Source organism: Ursus maritimus, unplaced genomic scaffold (genome assembly GCF_017311325.1).
Source record: "Ursus maritimus isolate PB19 unplaced genomic scaffold, ASM1731132v1 scaffold_14, whole genome shotgun sequence".
Classification (NCBI taxonomy): domain Eukaryota; kingdom Metazoa; phylum Chordata; class Mammalia; order Carnivora; family Ursidae; genus Ursus; species Ursus maritimus.
Window position 1 is genome coordinate 38,741,082 of NW_024423786.1, and position 26,207 is coordinate 38,767,288.

General features: G+C 59.3%; 1 protein-coding gene and 1 long non-coding RNA gene across 2 annotated transcripts in view; one reads left to right on the forward strand and one right to left on the reverse strand.

The window, feature by feature from the left end:
• CACNA2D2 (calcium voltage-gated channel auxiliary subunit alpha2delta 2) overlaps positions 1–23,472 on the forward strand; it is a 113,993-nt gene extending 90,521 nt beyond the window's left edge. Inside the window, exons 5-37 of the mRNA XM_040628757.1 lie at positions 2,360–2,501; positions 5,727–5,858; positions 6,032–6,089; positions 6,982–7,032; positions 7,161–7,260; positions 7,363–7,521; positions 7,757–7,864; positions 7,964–8,042; positions 8,612–8,661; positions 8,835–8,924; positions 9,092–9,163; positions 9,366–9,440; positions 10,909–10,983; positions 11,061–11,132; positions 11,219–11,290; positions 11,394–11,455; positions 12,337–12,413; positions 16,239–16,299; positions 18,551–18,648; positions 18,870–18,960; positions 19,068–19,130; positions 19,277–19,380; positions 19,642–19,740; positions 19,833–19,921; positions 20,133–20,180; positions 20,427–20,498; positions 20,600–20,752; positions 20,845–20,897; positions 21,021–21,076; positions 21,235–21,361; positions 21,496–21,605; positions 21,706–21,788; positions 21,878–23,472. Of these exons, the coding sequence (XP_040484691.1) occupies positions 2,360–2,501; positions 5,727–5,858; positions 6,032–6,089; positions 6,982–7,032; positions 7,161–7,260; positions 7,363–7,521; positions 7,757–7,864; positions 7,964–8,042; positions 8,612–8,661; positions 8,835–8,924; positions 9,092–9,163; positions 9,366–9,440; positions 10,909–10,983; positions 11,061–11,132; positions 11,219–11,290; positions 11,394–11,455; positions 12,337–12,413; positions 16,239–16,299; positions 18,551–18,648; positions 18,870–18,960; positions 19,068–19,130; positions 19,277–19,380; positions 19,642–19,740; positions 19,833–19,921; positions 20,133–20,180; positions 20,427–20,498; positions 20,600–20,752; positions 20,845–20,897; positions 21,021–21,076; positions 21,235–21,361; positions 21,496–21,605; positions 21,706–21,788; positions 21,878–22,018 (2,922 nt within the window). The 3' untranslated portion in view covers positions 22,019–23,472. The remainder of the gene's footprint in view (positions 1–2,359; positions 2,502–5,726; positions 5,859–6,031; positions 6,090–6,981; positions 7,033–7,160; positions 7,261–7,362; positions 7,522–7,756; positions 7,865–7,963; positions 8,043–8,611; positions 8,662–8,834; positions 8,925–9,091; positions 9,164–9,365; positions 9,441–10,908; positions 10,984–11,060; positions 11,133–11,218; positions 11,291–11,393; positions 11,456–12,336; positions 12,414–16,238; positions 16,300–18,550; positions 18,649–18,869; positions 18,961–19,067; positions 19,131–19,276; positions 19,381–19,641; positions 19,741–19,832; positions 19,922–20,132; positions 20,181–20,426; positions 20,499–20,599; positions 20,753–20,844; positions 20,898–21,020; positions 21,077–21,234; positions 21,362–21,495; positions 21,606–21,705; positions 21,789–21,877) is intronic.
• A 429-nt stretch (positions 23,473–23,901) lies between these two features.
• Positions 23,902–26,204, reverse strand: LOC103674789. The gene is made up of 2 exons (XR_571711.2): positions 25,861–26,204; positions 23,902–24,183 (listed from the first exon to the last, which is right to left on the reverse strand). It is a non-coding gene; the product is annotated as an uncharacterized LOC103674789 (long non-coding RNA).
• Positions 26,205–26,207: the final 3 nt, after the last annotated feature.

Sequence of the window (26,207 nt, forward strand, 5' to 3'; positions counted from 1 at the left end):
GGCAGGAAGGGATCCCTGCCGAGGGTCCGTGGTGCCAGGCCGGCCTGGGTGAGCCTTCAGGAGGGCAGGCGGGCAGGGGGCCTGAGAAGGAGGGGTGGGTGGGCTAAAGCAGGTGTGCTTCCCCCTTGGCTGAGCCTCCGTGGCTCCCAGAGAAGTTGCTAAAATTAAAGCTGGAATCTGAAATTCAAATGAAGAGCGAACCTTTAATTAGACCCTGAATCTAATTCCTTACCCCCCTCAGCAGCAGGCTGCAATTTTAGCAATCAGTGCATTAAATATAAACCAGGAGACTGCAGTTGCCCACCGTACAAAACCCCTGGGCGTGGGGGTGGTGCCGAGGGGCTCCTTGGCCTTTCTGGTGCCCGGGCCCCTGCCAGAATCCCCTGGACTTCCTGTGCCCAAGACCCCCACCCCCACCCCCATTCTAAATCACTGATTCCCTGCGCAACGCCCCTCAAGGAAGTAGGGACAGCCCCAGGACAGAGAGGCACCCTGGCTGGAGCTGGGCTAAGATCAGGCCAAAAGCACGGCCCTCTATAAATACCGACACGCACGCATTTGCCGACTCCCCTGCTTGTTGTGTTGTTTTGTTTTTTTAATCTTTGCCAGAGGTACAGTTAGAGATCTTTCTAGACCATTTACTTTTAAATTACCAGCCAGAAGGTGGGGGTGGGGGAAAGAGAAGGAAGGAAAAAGTTCGCCAGCTGATAGCTTATCAGAACAGAATCCAAATGTCACATTAGTTGGGAAAGTTGGGAGATTAAATTTTCCAGCGCCCTTCATCTGCCGCTGACATTTCGGGGGCTTTCTTCTCCCGCACCTCCCCCTCCTGCAAGCAGAACGTGAGCGGCTCACGCCTCAGAGGCGGCAGGCTCGGCAGCTGCCTGCCCCGGCTTTACCCAGCACCCAGGAGCTTCTGAGGGTCCTCCTAGGGTGTGCGGGGTGGGCAGAGGGTGGCACACATGGTGAGGGTGAGGGGCGAGGGAAGGGCGGCAGACGGTTTGGATTTTGCTGTACAGAAGCCACCCCTGAAGGGACGCAAAGCATCTTTGCTGCAGACCCTTCAGAGCCGTGCCGACCCCCACACAGGTCAGCCTGCTGCAGCCCCATCCAGGCCATAATTCATTCCCCAGGCCAGAAGACGGACCCGGAGCACTCCTGGGGTGGGGAGAGCACATCTGGCTGGGTGGGGAGGCACGATCACCCTTTCCCCAGACAAGACAGGCAGGAGGCAGGAACACAGCGGGTGTGCCCAGGACCCAGTGAGCAGTGGGGTCAGCAGAGCCACAAGGGGGTGGAAAGGAGCTGAGCCTGGTGTTGACATCGATCACAGGGGTTGAGAGGCAGTGAGGGGGCATCGGATGGTCCAGCTGCTTACACCCCTTACTCCCAAGACACAAGGCGCCCCAGCTTTGCCCCTGCCCTGCCTTGGTCTCCATCCCTCCTTTCCTCCCCGTCTGGCTCTTCCCTGTCTTCCACTTCACTCTCTGCCACAATCTTCCCCTCCCCCTTGCACACCTGCACCCGTGCCTGCCCACCCCCACCCCACCCCCACCGCTCGGCTGCGGCACCGACGCTGTAGCTGCAGACCCATTCCTGCCAGCCTGTGGTGGTGGGCGGGGGTGCATGGCGCATGCCCAGCCTGCTCGGCCGAGAGATGCTGTAATTGGCACCTGTCAGACGGCTGCAGCTCATTTTAGAAAGTCAACAGGGGCCTTTGCAGTCCTGCCGCTAGCAAGCGCTGAGGACCCTCCCTCTGGAAGTTACCAGGTCTCCATGCTAGCCCCCACCCCAGCCCTGCTCTCCCCCTCAAACTCAGCGCCTACAGCCACCTGCTGTGGGGGTGGTGACCCTCCCCCAGAGGGGACAAGGACCCTCTCCCTGATGCCAAAGGAGCTCCATACAGGGGATGGGTGGGGCCCAGTGGGGGCTCTGGGGCCCAAGGCTCCTGAGAAGGGATCCCCTCCCTGTGATCACACAAGCCCGTCCTTGTAAGCAGAGGTCTGTAGCCTGCTCCTTCTCACTGGGATTTGTCTCCTTCACTGATAATTGTTTTTCAAGAATGTGGGAAAGGGTCGGTTTGGTTTTGGTTTTGGAATTTGGATTTAGCAAATGTAGGGATGGTGGGTGCGGTGGGCAGGGGCAGGTGGGAGTCACAGGCCTCCTGGGAGTGGGGTCCATACCCCCTTTCCATCTGTCCCTGTGTCTCTCCCCATCTCTGACTGCAGTAGTCTCAGATTCCGAGATGCCCTTATCACCTAGACTCTGGCCCTCTCCTGCCTGCAGAGCTATCTGACCCCACTCCACCATTTTCCAGCCCTGACACTACCGCGGGGGGGGGGGGTATCCCTTTCTGCAGGACGACCCTGAGAGTGAGGATGTGGAGAGGGGGTCCAAGGTCAGCACCCTCAGGCTGGACTTCGTTGAGGACTCAAACTTCAAGAACAAAGTCAACTATTCGTACACAGCCGTGCAGATCCCCACGGACATCTACAAAGGCTGTGAGTGTGCAGAGCGATCAGAAACCGCCCTCCGCCGCCACCATGGGGGCAAGGCCCACAGCCTGGGCACTGCCAGGTCCCCGGTGCTCAGCCAGGGCCATCTGCCTTCAGCCCCCTCTACCCAACGTCACATGTGCTCACCCGCACGCGGGCGTCAAGTCATTCTCAGGCACGGCCTCACACTAACTCTGACTCTCACCCCATGCACGCAGTCTCCTGCCTCTGTGTACACATGTGCCCCACGTGCCCCCAGCACAGCTCCTCCCCGCCATCCCCCATTCCCGGGCCCCATGCAGGAATGGTTGAGGAGCTACCACATCGGATGAACACAGGGGCTGGGGGAACAGGGAGCAGCCCCTCACTCACGGACACCAGCCCTGGAGAATCTCCCTCCTTGTCCAGGAACAGGGCAGCTTCGCACAGTGGGGAAACCAAGTCACTACAGCTGGAAGGATTTGAGTCAGACATGAGGAGGAACTTCCTGAAGATCTTGGGAGGTGTAGGGGGAAGAGACCAAGAGTCAAGCACTACAGAGAGAGCTCTAGCAGCGGGCTTTAGGACCCTGGGGTCTGGTGGTTTGGGCATAATTCTGTGAGCACCTACTGCGCAGCCTCAGACTCCAAGGGGCCCACTGGGTGAAGGGTCTTGGAACACAGGTCCCAGAGCTTCTGGGTAGTCTCCAGAATGCGGGGAATCCTCCAGGGTCCTCAGGAAGGCCCCCTCCACCCTTCGGGTCAGCCAGGCCTTCTAGGCAGCCTGCGGGGGTGGGGGGGCGGTGAGGATAGAGGCTGCCCCCACCCCTGCCGTCCCTGCCACAGGCCACCTGCCCGAGCCAGTCAAGGAGCAGCACTATCACAGGCAGGCACGCTAATTAAAACAGGAGCCACACCGCCCTCCCCAGTCACCCCTCGCTACCCACACAAATTACATTTTATGTTTTTTATTTACTGTGTCACTTTTAATTAAATCTGTAATCGCCTGCCTGAGGGGGCATGGTCCCCGTTTCCCAACTCCGAGTGATCTGAGAGTGTGTGCACGTGGGTGCGGGTGTGTGCGCGTGGGGTTGAGCAGCAGGCCCTGTCCCGCGGGGAGGCTGGAGTGTGTGCGCAAGTGTGTCTTACGTGAATGCAGGCGTGTGCGTGTGCTCGTGGGTACCTGCACGGACAGCCCAGCTGAGGCAGGGGGTCTACTCTTGGCTCTTGAGCTGAGTCAGAAATGCCCCTCTGGGGGCGCCTGGGTGGCACAGCGGTTAAGCGTTTGCCTTGGGCTCAGGGCGTGATCCCGGCGTTCTGGGATCGAGCCCCACATCAGGCTCCTCCATTATGAGCCTGCTTCTTCCTCTCCCACTCCCCCTGCTTGTGTTCCCTCTCTCGCTGGCTGTCTCTATCTCTGTCAAATAAATAAATAAAATATTAAAAAAAAAAAAAAGAAAGAAAGAAATGCCCCTCTGGCAGCAGCTAGAGGGGCTTCCAGGACAGTCGGCTCTAAGCCTCTCGGGAAGATGGGGAAACCGAGGCCCAGCGAGGGCTGGGGCTTGCCAGGCAGACTCTCCCAGGGCAGGCAGTACTGTATGAAACACTGGAGATCCCGGCTTTATTTTTTCGTTAAAGAGAAAAATAGAAATTGTTCGACTCACTAAGTTTCTAAATTAGGAACAGGACCATAACACAGTGTTCGATAGGCACAGCCAATGCTAGAAATGTGTTTTGTTTTCACATTATGGTCAGTTAAGGGAAGCTACAAGGACAGAGAGAAGGGAGCGGGAGCAGAGGGAGAGAGATTAGGCAGCAGACACGCGATGCCGCAGGGGCCCCACACTGGAGGGCGGAGTGCTGCGTGCCCAGGAACGTGTCAGCGCCCCCTGGGCTATGGGCAGAGCCCTGAGCCTTTGTCTCTTCAGTCCCAGCTTTTCGTGGGCTTTAAAGGCTTCAGTGTTCAGAGGCTCTGCTCCGAAGAGCCGAGCCCTTGGAAGGCATGCTCTGATTCTCACTTGGGGTGGATCTGTGATAGGCATCTCGGGGCGATGGTGTCAGGGCTCCGCCTGCAAAGAAAGGAAGTGGAAGAAACTGGAGGAAAAACATAGCCCTGGGGGAGGGAGTTTAAGTACAGAGGCCTGGCAGGAGTAGGTGGCCCGCCCCTGGCGGGTTTCTTTGAGGGTCCTCTACGCAGACCCGGATACGCCTCGCGTGAGAGAGCACGTGCACACACACACACACACACACACACACACACACACATGAGCCAGATTTAGGGCTGTCCTGAGTCGGGCGATGAGGGTGCTGCCCAAGCCATCCTGAGTCTCTGCCCTGGCTGAGGGATCTACAGTACCGAGCCCATTCATCGGAGAGAAGCCTCGCTCTGTGAGTGTGCGGCGGGGTGGGTCTGGCCAGGGGATCACACGTGTGCCACCACAGAGGTCAGGGGAGAGGGAGGGTGGGGGTCACTGGTCATGGGGGGTTGGAGAGCAAGACCCATGGGAGCAGAGCACGGTGTAGGTAGAGCGTGCATGCCCCTGTGCCCACGCAGCCGTCGGGCCGCTGGGCAGGTAGGTTCGAGGACGAGGGACGCACACACATCTGGCTGGAAACACGGAGGCTCAGTGCAGAGATACCGGTTAGCGAGTATAGACTGTGTGCGTGTACGTGTATGTGTGTGCAAACGTGCGTGCCTGTGTTGGAGCAGGATCATGGCACAGCCCCTGCCCCTCCAAGAGCCTCCGCCCCCCACCCCTGCCTGCTCCTGGCCCCAGTTGATTAATCATGGAGCTGAGTGGCTTCCAGCTTATCAGGTACCTTAATAGCTGAATAATTCCAGCCCCATCATCGGGCCCTTAATTGCTTTCTGGTGGCTGCAGCCCGGAGTGCATGCTGAGTGGGTGAGCTCCCAGGGGACCAGCCTCAGGCTCCAGGCAGCGTGCTGGACGGGCATCCCAACTGACAACTCCCTGCCACCTGGGCAGCCCCTCTCCAGGGGCCACAGGCCACGGCTGCCCTGATCACGGGCCTGGCCGAAGGGTAGGCTTAGCTGGCTTGGGAGGGGTTGAGGACCTGGAAGTCTTCCTGGAGGTGGTGCAGCCCTCAGCTGAGCCCTGAGGAATGAGAGCCCCGCCAGACAGAGAGCAGGTGAGGCTTTCTAAGTGGGGGGTATGTGCATGGACGTCGTGGTGAGGTTCAACAGGGGGACAGCCCAGGTGCTTTTCACCCCAACTCCCTGTCTCCCCCACAGCCACTGTCATCCTCAATGAACTCAACTGGACGGAGGCCCTGGAGAACGTGTTCATCGAGAACCGCAGGCAGGACCCCACACTGCTGTGGCAGGTGTTCGGAAGTGCCACAGGGGTCACTCGCTACTACCCAGGTGGGTGTCAGCCCATCGCTCCTGCCCACCCTCCTCTGTCACCAGCCCACTTATCCTGGGCCGTGTGGGGTGGTTGGCCCCCTGTGGGCTGTGAAATAGCCCCCCCTGCAAGGCCAGCCTGCCCTGGCTAGGCCCTTCCCTGCCAGACCCCCTCGCCTTCTCTCCTCCTGCAGCCACCCCATGGCGAGCCCCCAAGAAAATCGACCTGTACGATGTCCGAAGGAGACCCTGGTGAGTGAGCAAGGAGGAGCTGGGCAGGGACGCCCTCTCCATTCCCCCCGCCTCTGCCGCCTGCTCCCCTCCCTCTCGATATCCAGGACTCGGAGCAGGGCGCAGCCAGCTCTATCCAATTTTCATTTCACACATCGTTGCCACTGGAAAATGGATCCCATCACCCAGGCAGGCCTCCCAGCTGCCTCTGCCCCCCGTCCACTGCCTGGCACTCCACCCCCTCGGGACTGAGGGATTGGGCCAGTGGGGGTTCCCAAGGGTGGATGTATCCTCTGTCAGTTCGCCAGCCCCCACACCACCCATCCGAGCCCTGGACACCCCACCCTCTGCTCTGCCTCTCCTGCAGTACCCCGTGACCCCCTCCCTCCCTGTTCAATCCCACACACAGCTAGGACTCAAGACCTTGGGGTCTTGTCCCGAGCCAGGGGACATGACAAGCCACTGAGGCCAGGGAACATACCTCCTGCCCCCTCTCTGGGTCACCTGCTCACCCCCCCTTGGGCTCGTTCATGTGCTGGGAGACCAGGTCAATCATGTAATGGGCAAGGACTGTTGGGGTTTTTTTTAAGATTTTATTTATTAGAGCACAAGTGGGGGGAGGGCAGAGAGACAAGCAGACTCCCCACTGAGTGGGGACACTATGATGTGGGGCGGGGCTCGATCCCAGGACCCCGAGATCATGACCCGAGCCATAGTCAGACGCTTAACCGACTGAGCCACCCAGGCGCCCCAGGACCGTTTTATTAAATGTGATACCCCGGTGCCTAGATCGCTGTCTCGCGCATGCAGTGCATGCTCAGTAGAAACCTATTGAATCAATATGGGGGCGAAGGAAGAAAGGACCCACAAGGCCCCAGTGAGGCCGGCCCTAACTGAGGCTTCTCCCGGGCAGGTACATCCAGGGGGCCTCGTCGCCCAAGGACATGGTCATCATCGTGGATGTGTGAGTGAGCGATGCCTGCAGGAGGGGTGGGGGTGGAACAAGGGGTGAGAATCCGCCGCCTGGGACCCTCATGCGGGAAGAGCAGGAGAACAGCTGAGGCCTACCTGGCGCCTCCATGACCTTCCCAGGAGCGGCAGCGTGAGTGGCCTGACCCTGAAGCTGATGAAGACGTCCGTCTGTGAGATGCTGGACACGCTCTCGGACGATGACTATGTGAACGTGGCCTCGGTGAGTGCCACGGCGGCAGGCGGGTGAGGAATGGGTCACCCCACCCTGTGCCGAATGCCGCGGCCAGCCTGGGGCCACTCGCCACCCTCCCTGTCCCCGCAGTTCAACGAAAAGGCGCAGCCTGTGTCATGCTTCACGCACCTGGTGCAGGCCAATGTGCGCAACAAGAAGGTGTTCAAGGAGGCCGTGCAGGGCATGGTGGCCAAGGGCACCACGGGCTACAAGGCCGGCTTTGAGTACGCCTTCGACCAGCTGCAGAACGTGAGCGCCGGGGGTGGGTGAGCGGGTGGCTGGGGACAGACAGAGGCCCGGGCTTGGTGACACCAGGGAAATCAAGACGAATGGCCTTGTTAGCGCCCACCAGGCTGCTTGGGAAGATAGCGCTGTCTGCTGTGGGGAGGAGGGCCCGAGGGCCAGGACTTCCAGGGGGAGGGAGACCCCGCCCTGGCCCACGGAGGGGCCAAGAGCCACCTGACCCAAACCTACCCTTGCCCAGTCCAACATCACCCGCGCCAACTGCAACAAGGTAATCATGATGTTCACGGACGGCGGTGAGGACCGCGTGCAGGACGTCTTCGAGAAGTACAACTGGCCCAACCGCACGGTGAGGCTCAGCCCGGGGGGCTGGGGGGCCCGACCTGGGCCCGGCCCTGAGGAGGGCTGTCCGCCCACGCCCACGGCAGTAACCTCAAGCCCCAAACAGGTGCGCGTGTTCACGTTCTCCGTGGGGCAACACAACTACGACGTCACGCCCCTGCAGTGGATGGCCTGCGCCAACAAAGGTACCTCGTCCGGCGTCCCCGCCCGGGGCCTGCCCACCGTGCCCTGCTGTCCATCGGGTTGCTTGTCCATCTGTCCATCCCTGTGTCCAGCTTTCCAGCTGCCTGTTTACCCGCTGTCCAGCTTCCTGTGCGTGTGACTGTCCATCTCTCTATCCGGCCATGTGAATTGTCCATCTGACTGAGCATCTTTCTGTCCATCTGTCTGTCCGTTGTCCGTCCATCTCCTGGCTTATCTGCTCCTCTGTCTGTTTGCTGGTCAAGCTACCACTCTGTGCATGTGGGCCTGGCCCCTGAATGTCGCCACCATCATGGCATGAGGGATTTCAGCCTTAGGCTTCTCCCTTCACCCTGCCTCTGCGTCCTTACACCCCTCTACTTAGGGCCCCTTCCCTACCACGGCCCCGTTGACAGGGCAGGGGAAGAGGGAAGGGAGCACTCACGGGATAGGAGTTTGGGAGGAGTGACACCAGGAAGAGAGGAGGCCTAGACACAGCCCAGGTTACAGGAGCCCCTGTGCCATGGGTCCCAGGTACCACCTAGGCCCACCTCTGCCTCACCTTCCCTCACAGGTTACTATTTTGAGATCCCTTCCATTGGAGCCATCCGCATTAACACGCAGGTGAGACCCTAGGGGCCCCCCTCCTCCCAGCCCCTTGCTTCCTGGGCACAGTGTGAGCGACGGGCTGCTGTGGTTTGAGAGCGCCCCCTGGTGGTCTCCTGATGTACAGGGAGGCAGAACAGGGAAGGTGCAGTGGGCAGGTGGACTTGTGACCCCTGTCACCTTCTCCCCAGGAATATTTGGATGTATTGGGCAGGCCCATGGTGCTGGCGGGCAAGGAGGCCAAGCAGGTGCAATGGACCAACGTGTATGAGGATGCTCTGGTAAGGCCCCTGGGCCCCTACAGGTGTGCCCACAAGGTCAAGTTCCTTCAGGGTCCCTTATGGGAATAAACCAAAAAGGGGCCTGTGCCTGAGCCCATCCTCTGAACACTCAGGGTGGGGCATGGCTGGCCACAGGAGACTAACCTATCATCCTCCTCTCCCTTCAGGGGCTGGGGTTGGTGGTGACAGGGACCCTCCCTGTTTTCAACCTGACACAGGATGGCCCTGGGGAAAAAAAGGTAAGGTTCCCTACCAGGGAAGGGCTAGGCATGCGTGAGGGGGCTGGGCATAGCCCTAGCAGGCCTGGGATGGAGGAGGGACAGGCAGGCCTTCAGACTGGACAGAGGCTGTGAGCAGCTTGAGGCCTTGGGCGTGAGGTTTGGACAGCGGGGCTCCCCCGTGGAATTGAGCCCATTGCAGACCCCATGCCTCTGCTCCCAGAACCAGCTGATCCTGGGTGTGATGGGCATCGATGTGGCTCTGAATGACATCAAGAGGCTGACTCCAAACTACACGGTAAGTGTCCATCTGCCCATCCCTCCAGCTCTGCCTCCCACGTGGACACAAGCCAGGTTCAGCAGAGGAGACCTGTGAATTCAGGCAGTCAGGAAGGGCTTCTGGAGGAGGCAACCTTGGGCCTAGAGCTGGGGTCAGCAAACTTCCTGTGAAGGGCCACACTAAATGTTTTATGCTCTGCCAGCGTAAATATTCATACTCAGGTCTGCTGTCATACTGAGAATGGCCATAGACACAACAAATAAACGGGCACGGCTGTGTTCCAATACAATTCTGTTTGCGGATCCCGAAATTTGAATTTCACATAATTTTCATGTCACGATCTTTTTCAACCACTTAAAAGCATAGAGGCGCCTGGGTGGCACAGCGGTTAAGCGTCTGCCTTCGGCTCAGGGCGTGATCCCGGCGTTCCGGGATCGAGCCCCACATCAGGCTCCTCCACTATGAGCCTGCTTCTTCCTCTCCCACTCCCCCTGCTTGTGTTCCCTCTCTCGCTGGCTGTCTCTATCTCTGTCAAATAAAAAAATAAAATCTTAAAAAAAAAAAAAAAGCATAAAAAGACCGGAGGGCCAGTTAAGCGTCTGACTCTTGGTTTCAGCTCAGAGTTCCACATAGGCTTAGCAAGGGAGTCCACTTGAAGAGTCTCTCCCTCTGCCCCTCCCCCCCCCTTGCACACATGCACACATGCTCACTTGCTCTCAAATACATAAATAAATCTTTTTAAAAAAGAAAAATGTGAAAAACATTCTCAGCCATACAGTAACAGGGGACGGGCCAGGCATGCCCCATGGGCCATAGTTTGCTAACCCCTGGATGGTCAGGTAGACAGGAGGCATACCTGGGAGTTACAGGAAACTCTTTGAGCAAAGGACTGAAGGTGAAAACCAAGATCATAAACCAAGAAAGGGACAAGGTCAGTGTGGCTGGCCCAGGGCCTGTGGCTAAGACAGCTTCGGTCTCGGTTGTGAAAGGGGTTGGGGATGGGACATGTGTGACAGCTTGCCTAGGCGGGAGCCACATGAAGGCCCCATGTCACTGGCCTCCATGTGCAGTGAGAAAACAGCCTAGAAAGCTAAGGGGGTACCCTCCACCCTATGCACTCTCTGAGATGGGCACCAGGAGGAGGCAGTAGTGGGGAGGAGATAGAGAGGGGACGGCAGCCTTGAGGGGCCAGAGGAGGCAGAGCAGGATGGCTGACTGACAGCTCCAAGAGAACCCGGAGTCGTGGGGACAAAAGGCCAAACCGAATCATGGTCCCATGGAGCCCATCAGCCTCAACAAGTGACACCAGCGTGCTGGGCTTGACTTGAGAAATAGGTTCAAGGCCACGTGGCCTGTGGGGGCCCCTGGCCCAGGCAGACAAACGGCACCCCTCAGCAGTATGGAAAGCAGGCTGAGGAAGAGCTCGAGAGTCTGGGGAATCCCTCCCCGGCCCTCCAGGCTCTGAGCCCCCCATCTATGCCCCCAGCTTGGAGCCAACGGCTACGTGTTTGCCATTGACCTGAACGGCTACGTGTTGCTGCACCCCAACCTCAAGCCCCAGGTGAGCCAGGGGACAGCCAGGAGGAGGGTAAACCCTACAAGATGGGGACCCCTGACTTCCTGCCCTGCCTCCCACAGACCACCAACTTCCGGGAGCCTGTGACCCTGGACTTCCTGGATGCTGAGCTGGAGGACGAGAACAAGGAGGAGGTAAGGGAAAGGAGGGGAGTATGGAGGGCAGCACCCAGAGCCACCGAGAGTCGGGGCCCTACCCCTCACGTCTCTGGCCCTTCCAGATCCGTCGGAGCATGATTGATGGCAACAAGGGCCACAAGCAGATCAGAACACTGGTCAAGTCCCTGGACGAGGTGAGAAGATGGTAGAGGGGGCCAGAGTCAGGGTGGGCATCCTCCCGCACCCCATCCCACCCTGCCTACTGGCCCGAGTACTTGACCCAGCCCCTTCTCTCAGAGGTACGTAGACGAGGTGGTGCGGAACTACACCTGGGTGCCCATAAGGAGCACCAACTACAGGTGAGTGGGGCAGGGCTGGCTCGGCAGGGAGGGGCGGGGTCTGAGCCCTCTCCCCACCCAGTCTGTGGGTTCCCAGTGGCTGCAGCCGTGATCCTAGTGGGGCACCAGCAGCCAGGGCTGCTCGCTGTTCACCCTGGGACTCTCGGTCCCCCAAGGGCCTCTCACTGGCCCTTCAGGAACAAGGGCCATTTCCTGGGAGCACAGGACAGAGACAAGACAGTGCATCTGATGTCCCCCATGCCACACCACCCTCTCACGTCACCCCTGCCTGGATCGTATCCCTGGGTGTCTGCACCCAGGATGTCACCCTCGGCACATCCCCAGGCCGGCTCTCGGCAGGCGCAAGCCCTCGGAGGAGGTACCCTTGTGGGTCAGGCCCAGGCCGTGCAGGCTGTCTTCTTGTGCCCCTCAGAGCTGGTCTCATTCACACCCCAGTCCCAGCTTATGGCTGCTCCTCTCCTTGTTAGCGCCAGCCCTGCTTCTCACTGGCTCTCATATGGCCTAAGTCCCTGGGGGCCGAGGACCCCACTCCCCTGGCTGTGCACCCAACAGCCTAGCTCACTGACACTGCCCCGCCCCTTGTGAGTCTGCCAAGGCCTGACTGAGGAGGCGGCTGGGTACCTGGGGGGAGGGGCTGATGGGGGTGGGAAGCAGGGTGGGGACTTGCTTTGGGGCTGGGCATTCTGAGGCATGTAGGGAAGTTTGGGGGATGAATCTCCCACAGCTAACAGGGAAAGGTGGCCCTGGTGGGGCAGGAGAGGGGACGTCACAGCCTGGGCCACTCTACCCAGCTCGGAGGCCCTGGGGTGGGGGGCCAGATGCCCGTGTGGCCCACCTCTCCCCAGCAGTGACATGTGCTCCTCCCCTCCCCTCCTCCCTAGCCTAGGGCTTGTGCTCCCGCCCTACAGCACCTTCTACCTCCAAGCCAACCTCAGCGACCAGATCCTGCAGGTCAAGTGTAAGTGGCCCGGCCCCTGCCTGCGCCCTGCACCCTGCCTCTGCCCCGCACCCTGGCCGGCCCCAGGCAGCATAGCCAGCCTCTGGCGGCAAGGCAGCCCCTCCTGCCCAGTCTGCCCACCCCCCAGGCGCCCGCAGGCTGGGGCACCAGCCATCGGAAAGTCTGTGGAAATCTGCATGCCCGCCTTTTCTCAGATTTGGTTCCAGATCATTCTCTCATGATTTCCGTTGAGGTTTTTGGTTTTAGTTTCTCCTACTGCGTGTCTTCCCTCCTTAGCCTGCCTCCCCCGCACACCCCTGGGGGCTGCATTCTTGGAAGACACCCCTCCTCTCATCTCTCCTCTCCCCTGCACCCTGTAGCTCTTTTCCCCTGTGGTGCCACCCCCCCCCAGGGTCTCTCTCTCCCCCTCCTCTGCCCGCCTCACTCATCCTCCCTCATTTTCCTCCTCCCTCAGCTGCCCTTCTCACCTTCCTCCACCACCACTGTCTTACTCCTTCTGCCCTTCCTTCTCACTCCCCCTTCTCTTCCCCTTCCTCCTCTCCCCTTCTCCCTCCCTCCTCCTCTCTCCTTTCCCTATATCCCCACCTTCTCTGTCTCCCCCCTTCCCTCTCCCTTCTGCTCCCTCCCTCTCTCCCCTACCCCAGCATCCCTACTTTCTCTCCCTCCCTCCCTCTGCTCCTTCCCCATCTTCATCCCCCCATCCCACCCTCCTGCCTCTTCTTCCTTCTCCCTCTCCCCCTCTCCCCCTCTCTGGACCTCTCTCCTTCCTTCCCTCCCTCTCCCACTCCTCTGCCTGTGGCTCATCCCCGCATGTCCTGCTCACCCCGGGCCTTCCCCAAGAGGCCTCCGGAGCCTGCGGCCCGCCTGCCCACCGCCCGAGGTCACTGGGAGGGAGGCTGGGGCTCCGGCCCCACCGGGCGCCCCCCACCTGCCTGGCCGACTGGGGCTCATCTCCTTTGAGTTTTCTCGCTCTCTCTTTCTCTCTCATGTCGTTTTTTGCAAGAAGTTTCCTTTCGGTATGATGATGAGACACAATATTTTCATTCAAACAGCCATTGAATAAAATATTGTTTGTGCCCCTCCCCTTCCCCTCCCCCTTTTCGTTTGTTTTTGTGTTTGTGTTGTTTTTGTTTTCCTCGCTTTCTCTCTTGGTGGACTGTCCCAGTGCCAATCAGCAAACTGAAGGGCAAGTATATTCAGAACCAGTGCACCCTCCTCTCCCCACCCCACCCACCCTCACAACCCCTGCTTGCCCCCCTCCCTGCCCAGGACCAGCCAAACCCCTGCTCTCCAGGGCTCCCTCCCAGCATCCCCTTGGCTCCTCTAGTTTTTGCCTTTTCCCTCATCCCTAAACCCCTATGACAGCCAGCGGCCCTTCTCCTGGCCCTGCCTGCAGGGTGGTCTCCTGGTGTTCTGAGAGCTCAGGCCCCCTCATCCTCCTTGCTCCCTCTGGGCAGGTCCCTGCCCATCCCCACCTTCTCTGTCCCTCCAAGACAACTCAACAGTGGGGACAGGGCTGGGATGCCTCTCCACCACCTCCCACCCAACAGGGCAGGGGGCCTGATAGGCAGCGGCTAGACGCGAGTCCTCAGTGGTGCTTATGAGAAACTTATGGGAAAGGAAAGCCCCAGCCACCTGAGGCTTTCTCTGGGATAGTTCTCCCTCCTGTGATCTCTGGCAGTTGGTCCAGAAGTCGGTAGCCCTCCAAGGGGTGACAGAAGACTCTGGAAGCCCCCCACCCTGATTCCGGGACGGGCAAGATAGGGCATCAGCCACGCCACTGGGAGAGCAAGGCAGACCCAACCATCCTGGGCCTAGATGCTGTCACCCCTGTACCCCGCTACGCTCACAGCTTTGCTAAAGCCCACCGGCCCAGCCCAACTGCGGCGCCCACTGCCGCTGGGACAGGTGGTCAGGTATGGAGAAGTTGTTCCCCCTGGGAAATAAAAGCAGACTCAGGGATAGCGAGCCTAGCCAGGAATGAAAGGAAATGTGTCTGGACCCCAAGGGCCAGCAGAAGACCTTGGAGGGAATCAGCCTGGGAGTAAAGAAATAGGTTCTGGCACTTAGAGATAACCCAAGCCAGAGACTCTGGAGAAAGGTAGGCATGAACTCACAGACTCCGGTGGAGAATAAGGGGAGTGAGAGAGGGAAGCACGCGAGGGTCTCTGCCACTGATGCACAGAGACACCCCTCCCAGGGAGTGCCAGGGAAGATGGGCACGGAGAGCCATGGGGGGATGGCCTGGAAGCCAGGGCTCCCCAAGAAGCCCAAGTCCAGCCTAGTCCAGAAAAAGGGACAGAGCTGGCCCCAGTGGCCTGGGTGGGGGTGGGGGACAGGCCCTACTCCCACTGGCTTGAGTTGTCTTTTCTCCCCTTTCCACATCCCTCCTAGTGTCCCCAGAAATGCAGGGCTCTGGTAACAATGACAACTATAGCCTAGTCTCCCTACCTCCTTTTTCTTTCTCCTCCTTCCCCTCCCCCACACCCGTTCCCTGTCGGCTTGTGTCCAAACCCTGCCTCACAGTCCCATCAGAAAGCAACAGTCCAACCAGTGACTGCCCAGCCCCTCCAGGCACCCCAAGTCCACCTCCTGGAATCTTGCAGTGCATTGTGGGAGTATCTGGGAACACAGAAGACCCCTCTTCTGCAAAAATAAAGCCCTGTGGTGACAGAGAGGTCAGAACCTTGGTGAAGACAGGATTGGAAGGTGGCCTGCCCAGAGTGCAACAGGCCAAGGGGCAGAGGCACGCCCCCAAGATGCAGACCAGCCAGGTAGCTGATCCAGCCCATCAGGGAGAAGCCACACAGAGACACCTGGACACATGCACGCTTATGCAAACACACATCCTCTCCCATGTACATATGTGCTCACTCTCAAACACGTGCCCAGGCCAACTGGTGGCTCCCTCAAGAGCACCCCACACCTCCGGAGGCCCAGCATTGCTCTTCAGCTGCTCTGAACCCAGACAGGTCTTAGAAGGGTGGAGGCCCGTTCTTCTTCCCGCCTCCTGCCCTCATGCCCCCAGCCCAAGACGGCAGGTGTATCCATTCAAGCAGCCCTCCCGCCCCCTCCCACAGCATGGGAACATTTCCCAAGCACCTCGAGAGTCTCCCCTCAACTAGCCTCCCAGCCCGGGGAGGACCGCGGACCCCCCACAATGCACTGCAGCCCAGCCCCAGCTGCCCGCACCGTCTCTGGTTGGACTGTCTGTGCCCGCGAGAAATCGCCTCGGTTTGGCCATGTTGATGCCTGACACAGAACAAAAGCGAGACCTACCAAAATGCAAACAGCTGCAGCAAAGAAAGATAAAAATCCGCAGCCAAAAGCCAATTCCCTTCCTCAAAGTCTCTTTGGAGGCAAAGGAAGCTCAGCATGCGTTTTTTTCCATTACGGATGTGATAAGAGCGAGAGCGGCGCCTCCCCCAGACCATGCATATATATAGCAGTGTGTGTATATATATGTGTGTGTGTGTGTCCGTGTATATGTGCTATACAGCCGTATGGAAGCATATACAGCCACGCCACGGGACTCACTGCCGACAGAGGACCAGGCCTGGGCAACATATTGGCTATAACTGCCCTTCTCCTGCGATGCTCTAGTCTCCACCACAGGCCCTCCACCCCTCCCCGCCCGCCCCTTCTCTCTGCCCGCCCCTTCTCTCTGGCTCGAACTTGAACGTGGAAGTGGCGGGTTCCCTCTTGCTGGTGTCTCCCCCTCCCTCAAGCCACCCTCTTCCCTGTCCCTCCAGCCCCGTCAGCTCTGAGCCCCCTGGCCTCCTGCCTCCCCAGCCCCCGCCGGATAACCCCCCGTTTCTGTTGCAGATTTTGAGTTCCTGCTCCCCAGCAGCTTTGAGTCTGAAGGACATGTTTTCATTGCTCCCAGGTAGCTTGCGTGTGGCCTTGCCGAGGTGTCCTCCCCAACCCCAACCGCCCCGGCCCCTGCCTCCTGCACTGCTGCCTGGCGCTGTGTGTGTGTGTGTGTGTGTGTGTGTGTGTGTGTGTCCTGTGCGGTGTCGCCCGCCCCACCCTGTGCATAGCCCCGTATGTGCGGCCCTGTGCATACCCGGGCCATGCAGCCGTGCCACGCAGCAGTGGCCAGCCGCCCACAGCTCCAGCCCCCCTGCAGGCCTGGGGCCGGAGGGCTCCGGACTCTGCCGAGCCTCCCCACCCTCCCAGGCCACCCGGAAGGACCCTTTCTGCCCTGGGCATGCTGTCCTGTCCGCAGCACACTCCTCCCTGGGCAGCTGCTGCTCTGGTTTGTGGCACCCTCCTCCCGCCACCCTGCACCCCAGCCTTGTCCTGTGTCAGTCAGTGTTTGTGTGGGTCTGGGGATGAGCCAGCCAGAGCCCCTGTGGGCAGTGCTGAACTTAGGTGTGGTGGCTCACAGGGGACTGGGGGAGGGGAGGGAGTACGAGGGCTTTGAAGAGCTGCTCTGGCAAGTGAGGGGTCAGGCCCAGCGCCCTGGACCATCCCTGAAGTGCACACTCAGCGTGCACACGCACATCCTTGGGTGCCCCCCTCTGCCTGTTGGCCCACAGGTGAGGAGGCCAGCAGGCCCCCACATGGAGAAGGCCTCCCCCGCGACCTGGCTTTGGACAGGGCGGGTGGGTGCGGCTGACAGAGACCCATGGGCACTCTCAGGCACCACACGGGGGCTCTGGACACCCCTAACCTCCATGTGTGTGCACGTGTGTGCAGCACCCACACATTTCTCTTGACTCTCTGTAGATGTGTGTTTGTGTTTGTGAGTAATCGTGTACATTTGTAAGAGTCTGAATGCACTGTGGGGTGGGCTGGGGGCATGAGTGACAGTGGGAATGAGTGAAAAGGTCTCTGTGGCCCACATGACCCTGAGAGAGGGGACTGGGTTTTTGTCACTTCTGTATCCTTGGCTCGGGAGAGCTCAATAAGTATGTGTTGGGTGAGTGAGTGAAGTAATCCACAGCTGTAAATGTACATATGGGGGACTGGGGGGGGGCTGCAGGGGAGTTGTAGCTGAAGCACAACTGTACGGGTGTCACTCTGAATGTGTCAGCTGTGCCCCCCATCACAGAAGTACAGGCTGTGCATTGCACAAAGGCCATCGAGGCCAGAGAGCAGGTGGGGACTTGGAGACCCCGCCCCAGGTGCCCTCACCAAAACGGGGGCCCTGGCACAGCTAATTAGGCCTAGCTAATTCCCAAGGTTGCTGTATCCAGGCCAGTGGGGAGGTCTCCGGTGGCAGGGGTGTGAATGAGAGATTGGGTAGGAGAGAGCTCCGTCTACCAGGGTAGAGGGAATGCTCGCCGAGACTTTCTGGGGAAGAGAGCCCTAAGCCCAGAGCCAGCCGGGCGGGTGTGAGCTGGTCCCGGCGACCTCTGCGACCTCCTCCCATGTCCGCCCCTGCCCACTTCATGGCCCTTGCCTGCGCTGCCAGGCAGTTCTCTGCCAAGAAGCATCATCTCCCAGATCTTCCAGGCTGGCTCCAGCATCGAACCTCTGCTTCAGGCCTCCCGTGCCCCCAAAGCTCCCACACGCTCTGGACCTAGAGCCGGAGCCCAGCGAGGCCCTTGAGGAAGTGAGGGATTTCCCCCGTCCACACCTGGGGGAAGAGCATCCCGGGCAGAAGGAACCCCCAGTCTGAGGCCCCACGTGTTCCCACTGACTTCCTGATACCCTCTGTGGTGTGGCAGAAAAAACTGAGGCTCGGGGAGCTTAAGTGAGTTGTCCAGAGGTGCAAAGCCAGGAAGCGGCAGGCAGAGGTCCTACACTCAGGCTGTCGAAGCCAGTGCTGGGACTTCTTCACCCACCTTGTGCCCGCAGGAACACAACATCCAGGTGGGCAAGCCGGCCATGAGGCCTTTCCTGGGGCCTCCCAGGCGGGCCATCTGGGTCCAGCTACACAGCGGGCCTATAGCCAGGCGGGAGAATCTGCCAGGTTGGAGGAAGCGGACCATCCTTCTTGTGTCAGCTCTGCCCCTACTCAGACATGGCAGCCTGCCCGACATGTAGTGACTGTAGCCTGTAGGAATACACCAGCCCCTGCTGAGGCCCGGGCTTCTCAGCCAATGGCCAGGCAGGCTGTGGGGAAGCCTCAACCCTACTGCTCTGTCCAGCCCCCCAAGCCCACTCTTCTTGCCCCTCCCCACCCCCAGAGAGTATTGCAAGGACCTGAATGCCTCAGACAACAACACCGAGTTCCTGAAAAACTTCATTGAGCTCATGGAGAAAGTGACTCCAGACTCCAAGCAGTGTGAGTGCCTGGTGGGGCAGCCGGGTCTGGGCAGTGCCCAGGCCACAGGGGTGCAGCCCAAAAAAACCCAGAGACTGGGCAGGTGTGATGCAGACCCAAGCCTGGGGCAGGGCGTGGGCCAGGCAGTGGGGAAGGCCCTTATTGGAGCCTTGGGTGTATGGGGGAGAGCGGGCAGAGAGCCACAGGGAGACGCCCCCTCCACCCCTGCCCTCCCGTTCCAGGCAACAACTTCCTTCTGCACAACCTCATTTTGGACACCGGCATCACACAGCAGCTGGTGGAGCGTGTGTGGCGGGACCAGGATCTCAACACGTAGGCACCACCCAGCCTGTGGGGGCAGGAGGCTGGGGTGGGTCCAGACGTCCTAGCCCTGCCCTGAAGAAGGCGGGCCTGTGACTCACCTCCCTGCTGCCCCCCAGGTACAGCCTTCTGGCCGTGTTTGCTGCCACCGACGGTGGCATCACTCGAGTATTCCCCAACAAGTAAGTGACCTACCCTGCCACGCAACACCCTGCCCCTGCCTGGGACCCTGCTTCTGTCCCACTGCCCATAGGCCTCCTTGCACCTGCTGAGACACTGTCCCCCACGCACCACCCTTTCCACCAACCTGTCTGTCTCGGATAACCAGAGCGGCTGAGGACTGGACGGAGAACCCGGAGCCCTTCAATGCCAGCTTCTACCGCCGTAGCCTGGACAACCACGGCTATGTCTTCAAACCCCCACACCAGGATGGTGAGTGTCCTCCCAGGTGCCCAGCGGCAGGTGGGAAGTTGAGGCTTCCCTGTCTGCTCAGCCAGCGCTAGGCTCTACTCTCTGAGGCCCCTCTCAAACGTGAGGCTAGCCGAGATGGGCCGATGAGAAGACAGAGCTAGGCTGTGCCAAACGCTACATTGGGCACTGGGTGCTTGGCTTGGGCTGCTGCATCACAGGCCCAGCACAGAGTGGTCAGTATGGCCACCAGCCCTACTCCTGACTGCCCCACCCCACCTCCAGCCCTGTTAAGGCCACTGGAGCTGGAGAATGACACGGTGGGCATCCTCGTCAGCACAGCTGTGGAGCTAAGCCTGGGCGGACGCACACTGAGGCCAGCAGGTGAATGCCTGGGGTGGAAGTGGGGAAAGAGACGACGGACAGGGTGCTTCCCAGGCAGGCGGGCATTGATGGCCCCTTGCAATCCTTTATAGTGGTAGGTGTTAAACTGGACCTAGAAGCCTGGGCTGAGAAGTTCAAGGTGCTAGCCAGCAACCGTACCCACCAGGACCAGCCTCAGAAGGTATCTGGGCAGGGATGGGGGCAGTAAGCCCAGCAGTACCCATTCTGGAGTCCCCCCCCCCCAGGAACCCCTACCGCTCACTCAGAGTGGTTCCTGTGCCTTATGGGGAAGCAGGGGCTGTTGCAGATGGCCTGGGGACCCAGCTGTATGAAGGGTAACGGGAGGGGGAGAACTGGCGGGCACCTTACGGTCCTTGCTCTCTGCCCAGCAGTGTGGCCCCAGCAGCCACTGTGAGATGGACTGCGAGGTTAATAATGAGGTACGTGTGCCCTGAACCCTAGCTTACCCCAATCCCAGACTTCTTAGTCCCAACTGCAAATCCTAGCCCATCCCTTGGCCTGGGGGATGGGGGTTGTCTCAACATCCCACCCTGACTTCACAGGTTTACCAGAACTGTGGGGGGAGTGGTGCCCCTTTGACCCAACCACCGGACTGCCAGGGTCTGGGGAGGAAGGTCTGGGCCTGAGCCCCTCTCCATCTTCCTCCTGCCTTCCCTACCTCTCAGGACCTGCTCTGTGTCCTCATTGACGATGGGGGATTCCTGGTGCTGTCAAACCAAAATCATCAGTGGGACCAGGTGAGGATCAGGAAGAGGGTGGAAGGAGGGGCCAGGGTTTGAGCCTTCCGGGGAGCGGCACTGCCAGCCCTGTGACTACCACTCCTTCCTGGCATCCCCAGGTGGGCAGGTTCTTCAGTGAGGTGGATGCCAACCTGATGCTGGCACTCTACAATAACTCCTTCTACACCCGCAAAGAGTCCTACGACTATCAGGCAGCCTGCGCCCCCCAGCCCCCGGGCAACCTGGGTGCTGCACCCCGGGGCGTCTTTGTGGTGAGCCCCAGTGATGCCTGGCCAGGAGATGGGGGGGGGACACCCAGGTCCAGGAACAGCTGTGGCAGTCCATGCCCCTCTCTCCACCGCAGCCCACCATTGCAGACTTCCTTAACCTGGCCTGGTGGACCTCGGCTGCAGCCTGGTGAGTCCCAGGGGAGAGGGGGCGGAGGGAGGGTGCTCCCTGGGCAGGGGGGCTCAAGAGAGGTGGTGGGGCAGGGCACTGGTCTCTGGTGACCACTCCCACTCAGTGACCCATGCCCTGCAGGTCCTTGTTCCAGCAGCTTCTCTACGGCCTCATCTATCATAGCTGGTTCCAGGCAGGTAGGTAGGGCTTTGGAAGCCCCTCCTCGAACCCCCCTCCCGAGTCTAAGCTCAGACCCACCCCCAAAGGGAGGGCGGGGCTGACGGCTGAGCGAGGCCGAGGCCCGAGACCTGGCGGGTGTGTATGGGTGGGGCTGAGGCGCTCTGGGCCCTCGCAGACCCCGCCGAGGCCGAGGGGAGTCCCGAGGCGCGCGAGAGCAGCTGCGTCATGAAACAGACCCAGTACTACTTCGGGTCGGTGAACGCCTCCTACAATGCCATCATCGACTGCGGAAACTGCTCCAGGTGCCCCCGGGGAGCGGGACCGGAGGGCCGGGCGGGGCCGGACGGGGCCTGCCGGCGGGAGGGGCGCGGCCCGGGGCTGCCCCGGGGAGGGGCGGGGCGAGTCTGAACGCCCCGCCTTCCCGTGCTGCCTCCAGGCTGTTCCATGCGCAGAGACTGACCAACACCAACCTTCTCTTCGTGGTGGCCGAGAAGCCGCTGTGCAGCCAGTGTGAGGCCGGCCGGCTGCTGCAGAAGGAGACACACTGTATCCTGCCCCCGCCGTTCCCCGCCGCCCGCGCGCCCCCTCCTGCCCCGCGCGCCCCCTCCGTGCCCTGCCGCCTCCTTGACTCCCCACCCATGCCCAGCGGACGGCCCGGAGCAGTGTGAACTGGTGCAGAGACCGCGATACCGGAGAGGCCCGCACATCTGCTTTGACTACAACGCGACGGTGAGGAGGGGGCGGCGCGCTAGACTTCGCGCTCCTCTCCCCCCTCCCCGGGCCGCCCGGGCCGACCCGCTCCTTGCCTCTTCCCGCAGGAAGATACCTCAGACTGTGGCCGCGGAGCGTCCTTCCCGCCGTCGCTGGGCGTCCTGGTCTCCCTGCAGCTGCTGCTCCTCCTGGGCTTGCCTCCCCGGCCGCAGCCCCAAGTCCACGCCCACGCCTCGCGCCGCGTCTGAGCGCCCCCCCATCCCTCCCCGGGCCTCCCCGCCTCTCCCCTGCTCCCCGCCCCACACACCCCGCCTTAGAGCCTGGCCTCCTCCCTCACTGAAGGACTTGAGCGGCCAGGCCCAAAAGTCTGAGCCTTGGGGGGGTCCCAGAGGAGGGTGCCGCAGGTCTTTGGCCCCCAGGTCACATCTCGCCGCTGAACTGTCAAAGTGACCCCAGACCCCTTATTCCCACTGGACTCCCCCACCCCTGAGGGCTGGGACAGGGAAGCCACAGTACTGGTGCCAAACCAGGCCTCCACTGCCCACCCTGCCCCAAGGCTCCCTTTGTGCGGGAGACCTAGGCCCTGGACTCCTCTAACCTGGCCCTTATGTCCCACCCAGGACCAAATCTGGATTCCCTGGGAATAATGAAGTTGAGATGGGCAGTTTGAGGCCTGTGCATCCCAGCTTAAGTTCTAGCAGGAGAGAAGTCCTGAGGCAGCCCCACAATGGGCTCCTGCCCCTTTCAGGCCTACAGCCACCTCCCACCTTCCAGCCCTGCAGGTGACAGGCCAGTGACAGTGACACTGGCTCAGACACAACCCCATTCACACCTGGAGCCCTGAGGGCAGAAACTGGGCTCACATTAGACACACCAAGGAGGACACACACACAGACACACACACACACACACACACACCCCGTGGGGTAGGGGTGGGGTGGGCGCTCACAAAGCCTTATACAGGGCAAGGGGTTGGTGGCAGGGCTGGCACGTGCCCACTTCATCTCCTGCTCACCGCCCGCCTCTACTCTGACCTGCAGCCCAGCTGGTCCTCTGTTTCTAAAGCTGAATGTCAAACAGTGCCAAATGCTGGGGCAGGGGGTGACAATCCCTCTGTCCCACCCTAGCCGCCAGTATCCCGGAAATGTCCCTCACCCCGCCAGGTGCTCATTGTAACCATTTCGCACTATTGTCAGGCCCTCAGCGGGACCACGTGCCACTGCCTGCACCTCTCGGCAGAGGAATCTTCACCAGACATTGCCCTTTGCCTTAGCCAGAGTGACATGATCACTCCTGGCTGGGCCATCCCACCCCCAATCTGGCCCTTATGCACTCAGGCCTGTGCCTATTCCCTGTTTCTACATACACACACACACACACACACACACACACACTCCCTGCCCCCAGTGGGGGGCCAAACTGCTCCTCCCTGCTGAACACACACTTGCACATGCATACACACATGTACACACTGTGCACACACAGAGGCTGGGCCCAGGCACATGTCTTCACACCATTCATTCTGATCATTTCGCCCAAAGGCATCCCAGCCTGGGGGCAAGTGGGGGACGGAGGGCAGGGGGACGTGGCCATGAGGCTCAGATGGACTGGGAGGAGGGGGGAGGGTGATGCATTAATTAATGGCTCCGTTAATTAATGTCATGTTGCTTGTTGCTTTCTCAGTGTGTGTGTCCGGTCCATGCCCGCTGCTGGTGCCAGGGTGGGCACCCATGCTGTACACCCAGCCTAGATGCCAGCCATGTCTTGCGGGGGCGTGTGTGTAACTGTAGTGTAGTCAGGTGCTCAATGGAGAATATAAAAATAAAAAAGAATCAAACATATATAGAAAATATATATTTTAAGTTTAAAAAACAGGAAAACAGACAAACAATCCCCATCAGGTAGTTGTCCAACCCCCAGCTGGGTCTGATCCTTCTCATCACCCACCTGACCTGGCTGCCCCCTCACCTCGGGCTCGGGGGATCTGTGGGGGACTGGGGGGCCATTTCCTTTTCTCTGCCCTTTTTTTTGGTTGTTGTTCTATTTTGTACAGACAAGTCAGAAACACAACAGTGACAAAAAAAGTCAAGAAACTTTGTAAAATATCGTGTGTGTGATTCCTTGTAAAATATTTTCAAATGGTTTATTACAGAAGATCAGTTATTAAATAATGTTCATATTTTCACTTCAAATGGTTCCCATCCACTGTGTCTGCCTCAGGGTGGGGATTCGGTAGCTTGAAGACAGGTGGCCATGACCTCAAAGTCCCACCTAGCACTCAGCTGGGAGTGAAGGCCATTGTAATCCTGGTACCCAGTGGGTATAGGGCATAATGTTTCCTGGGCTTCCGAAGTGCCAGATCCTTGACATCCTTTGTCTCATATAATCTCAAAAGCCTCTGAAAAAAGCTGTCCTTAAAGGCCAGGACGGTGGAAGAAAGAAGATAGATGAGATTCGAGTATAGGCAGGAGCCTAGACATCCCGTCAGCCCGCCAGGGCCTAGTGGGCAAGTTATCCACTTGGAGCAATGAGTTAGTACCAGGCCCAAGTGCAGGACCCGGTGCTTGAGGGCCCCATCCTGCCGTCCAGAGAAGGCCAGGATCTGGCGCACCCCCAACCATGACCACAACTTCTTTCAGCCCAGGGGAGCCTCAAGGCCCAGTGCTCTCCTTGACCGCCGCTGCTCACGCTGGAACCCAAGACTGAGTCCATTTCGGCGAATGCTCTCAGACCTCCCTCCACCTGCCCTCTGCCCTCGACCATTTTAATCCCAACTTTCTTAATAATCCTAGTCCATGTGACCCTTCACGCTCTTTTCAAGGAGAGAAACTAGTAACCAGCGCAGGGGTTTCCCAGTACAGCTGATGCTCACTCTTATGATGCACTCTGCACTCGCTGGGTGGGTAGCCAGCTGACAACCTTAGAGTTGGGTACCAGTCTCTCTCCATACTGCAGATAAACAGAGACTTAGGAGAAATCCTCTATCCACTGGTGAGCAGGGCAAGAAATCAGCAAACGTTTCAGACACGCTGGAGGGCCTTGGATCCTAAATAAATGGGGAAGTGCATCCCAGGCCTTAGCAAAGACACCCTTCCTCATTCCCCTCCCTGGGCTGGCCACAGCAACCCCTGAGAGAGCTCCATGCCCTACAATAGCCCCCAGGTCCTGGGGCAGGGCTACTAGATGAAATGTGGAACATCTATAGGCAAATCTGAGTTCAAATAAACAACAAATGTTTTTTAGTATGTTTCCAATACTGCTTGACACATAACCATACTAAAAAGACTGGGGACATGCTTACACTAAAAAATTATTCATTTATCTGAAATTCAAAATTTGACTGAACACCCTGTATTTGATTTGCTAAATTCGCAACTCTACCCTAGGTGGCATCCAATGAGAACCCAGACCCCACACAAAGAAAAGGGTGTCACGTCAACACCCTTTGTAACCTGGAAGGCTATGTGCACATCGGCAGTTGTGCTGAGATCAGTGGCTGAAAGGAAGGGATTCTGCACTTCATAAATGTGCCTTGTCATACAATTATTTTAATTATATGCACATGTTTAAAAAGTAACTCAATACACCAAAAAAATCAGTTTGCCCAGGACACAAACTGCGGGAAGCCACGGCTGCAGTAAAGTGGGGGCCCAGGGATACCCTGGCCCAAGTCTGTCTCCTTCTCGGGGCCAGAGATGAGAAATCTGTGGTGGGGAAGAGAGTCAGGAAAAGCAGCCCAGCCTTGCCCCTTTGGGGGCAGGAGACCTGAGTTCGAGTCGCAGCTCCACCACACGTGTAACAAGGTTAGACTGGGCAACACACTCACTGAGCACCTAGGGTGGACTGGCATTTTACACCGCAGTCCCCTTGAACCCTCACCGTAGTAGGTCCTGTCATCATCTCCATTTTACGGTCCAAGAAATTGAGGAACTTGGCCAGTGTCACAGAGCCGCCAAATGGCAGAGCAAGAATTCCAGTCTGGGTCAGGTCCCAGACACCCATACAATCTGGGTGAGGCACACACCCGACTGCGGAAGTTTCGGGAGTTCCCGAACACTGGAACGCACATCAAGACCACCCACATTCTTACCTGTCCACAAGGACACACTCAGATGTATTCCGAATTACATGCACGGAGTCACTGTTCCCAGGAAACTCGCGTGTCTGCAGTTGTGCTGCTGCGCGGGTACCCACAGCTTTTCCGAGGTTAGCGAAGCCAGTTCACTCTTCCCCACCTCCTGACAACCAGCAGAAACGGTCCGGAGAACTACAACTCCCCAGCACACGTCCTCTTACCAACCGGAACGGCCGGGGCGCACAGCTTCCTGGAACTTGTAGTTTTACGCAGAACCCTGATTTCCGCTCGTCTCGGTCTTCGGCCGAGGACTCCGTGTCCCAGCATGCCGCGGAGCCGGAAGGGCATCCCGCCGCTGCCCG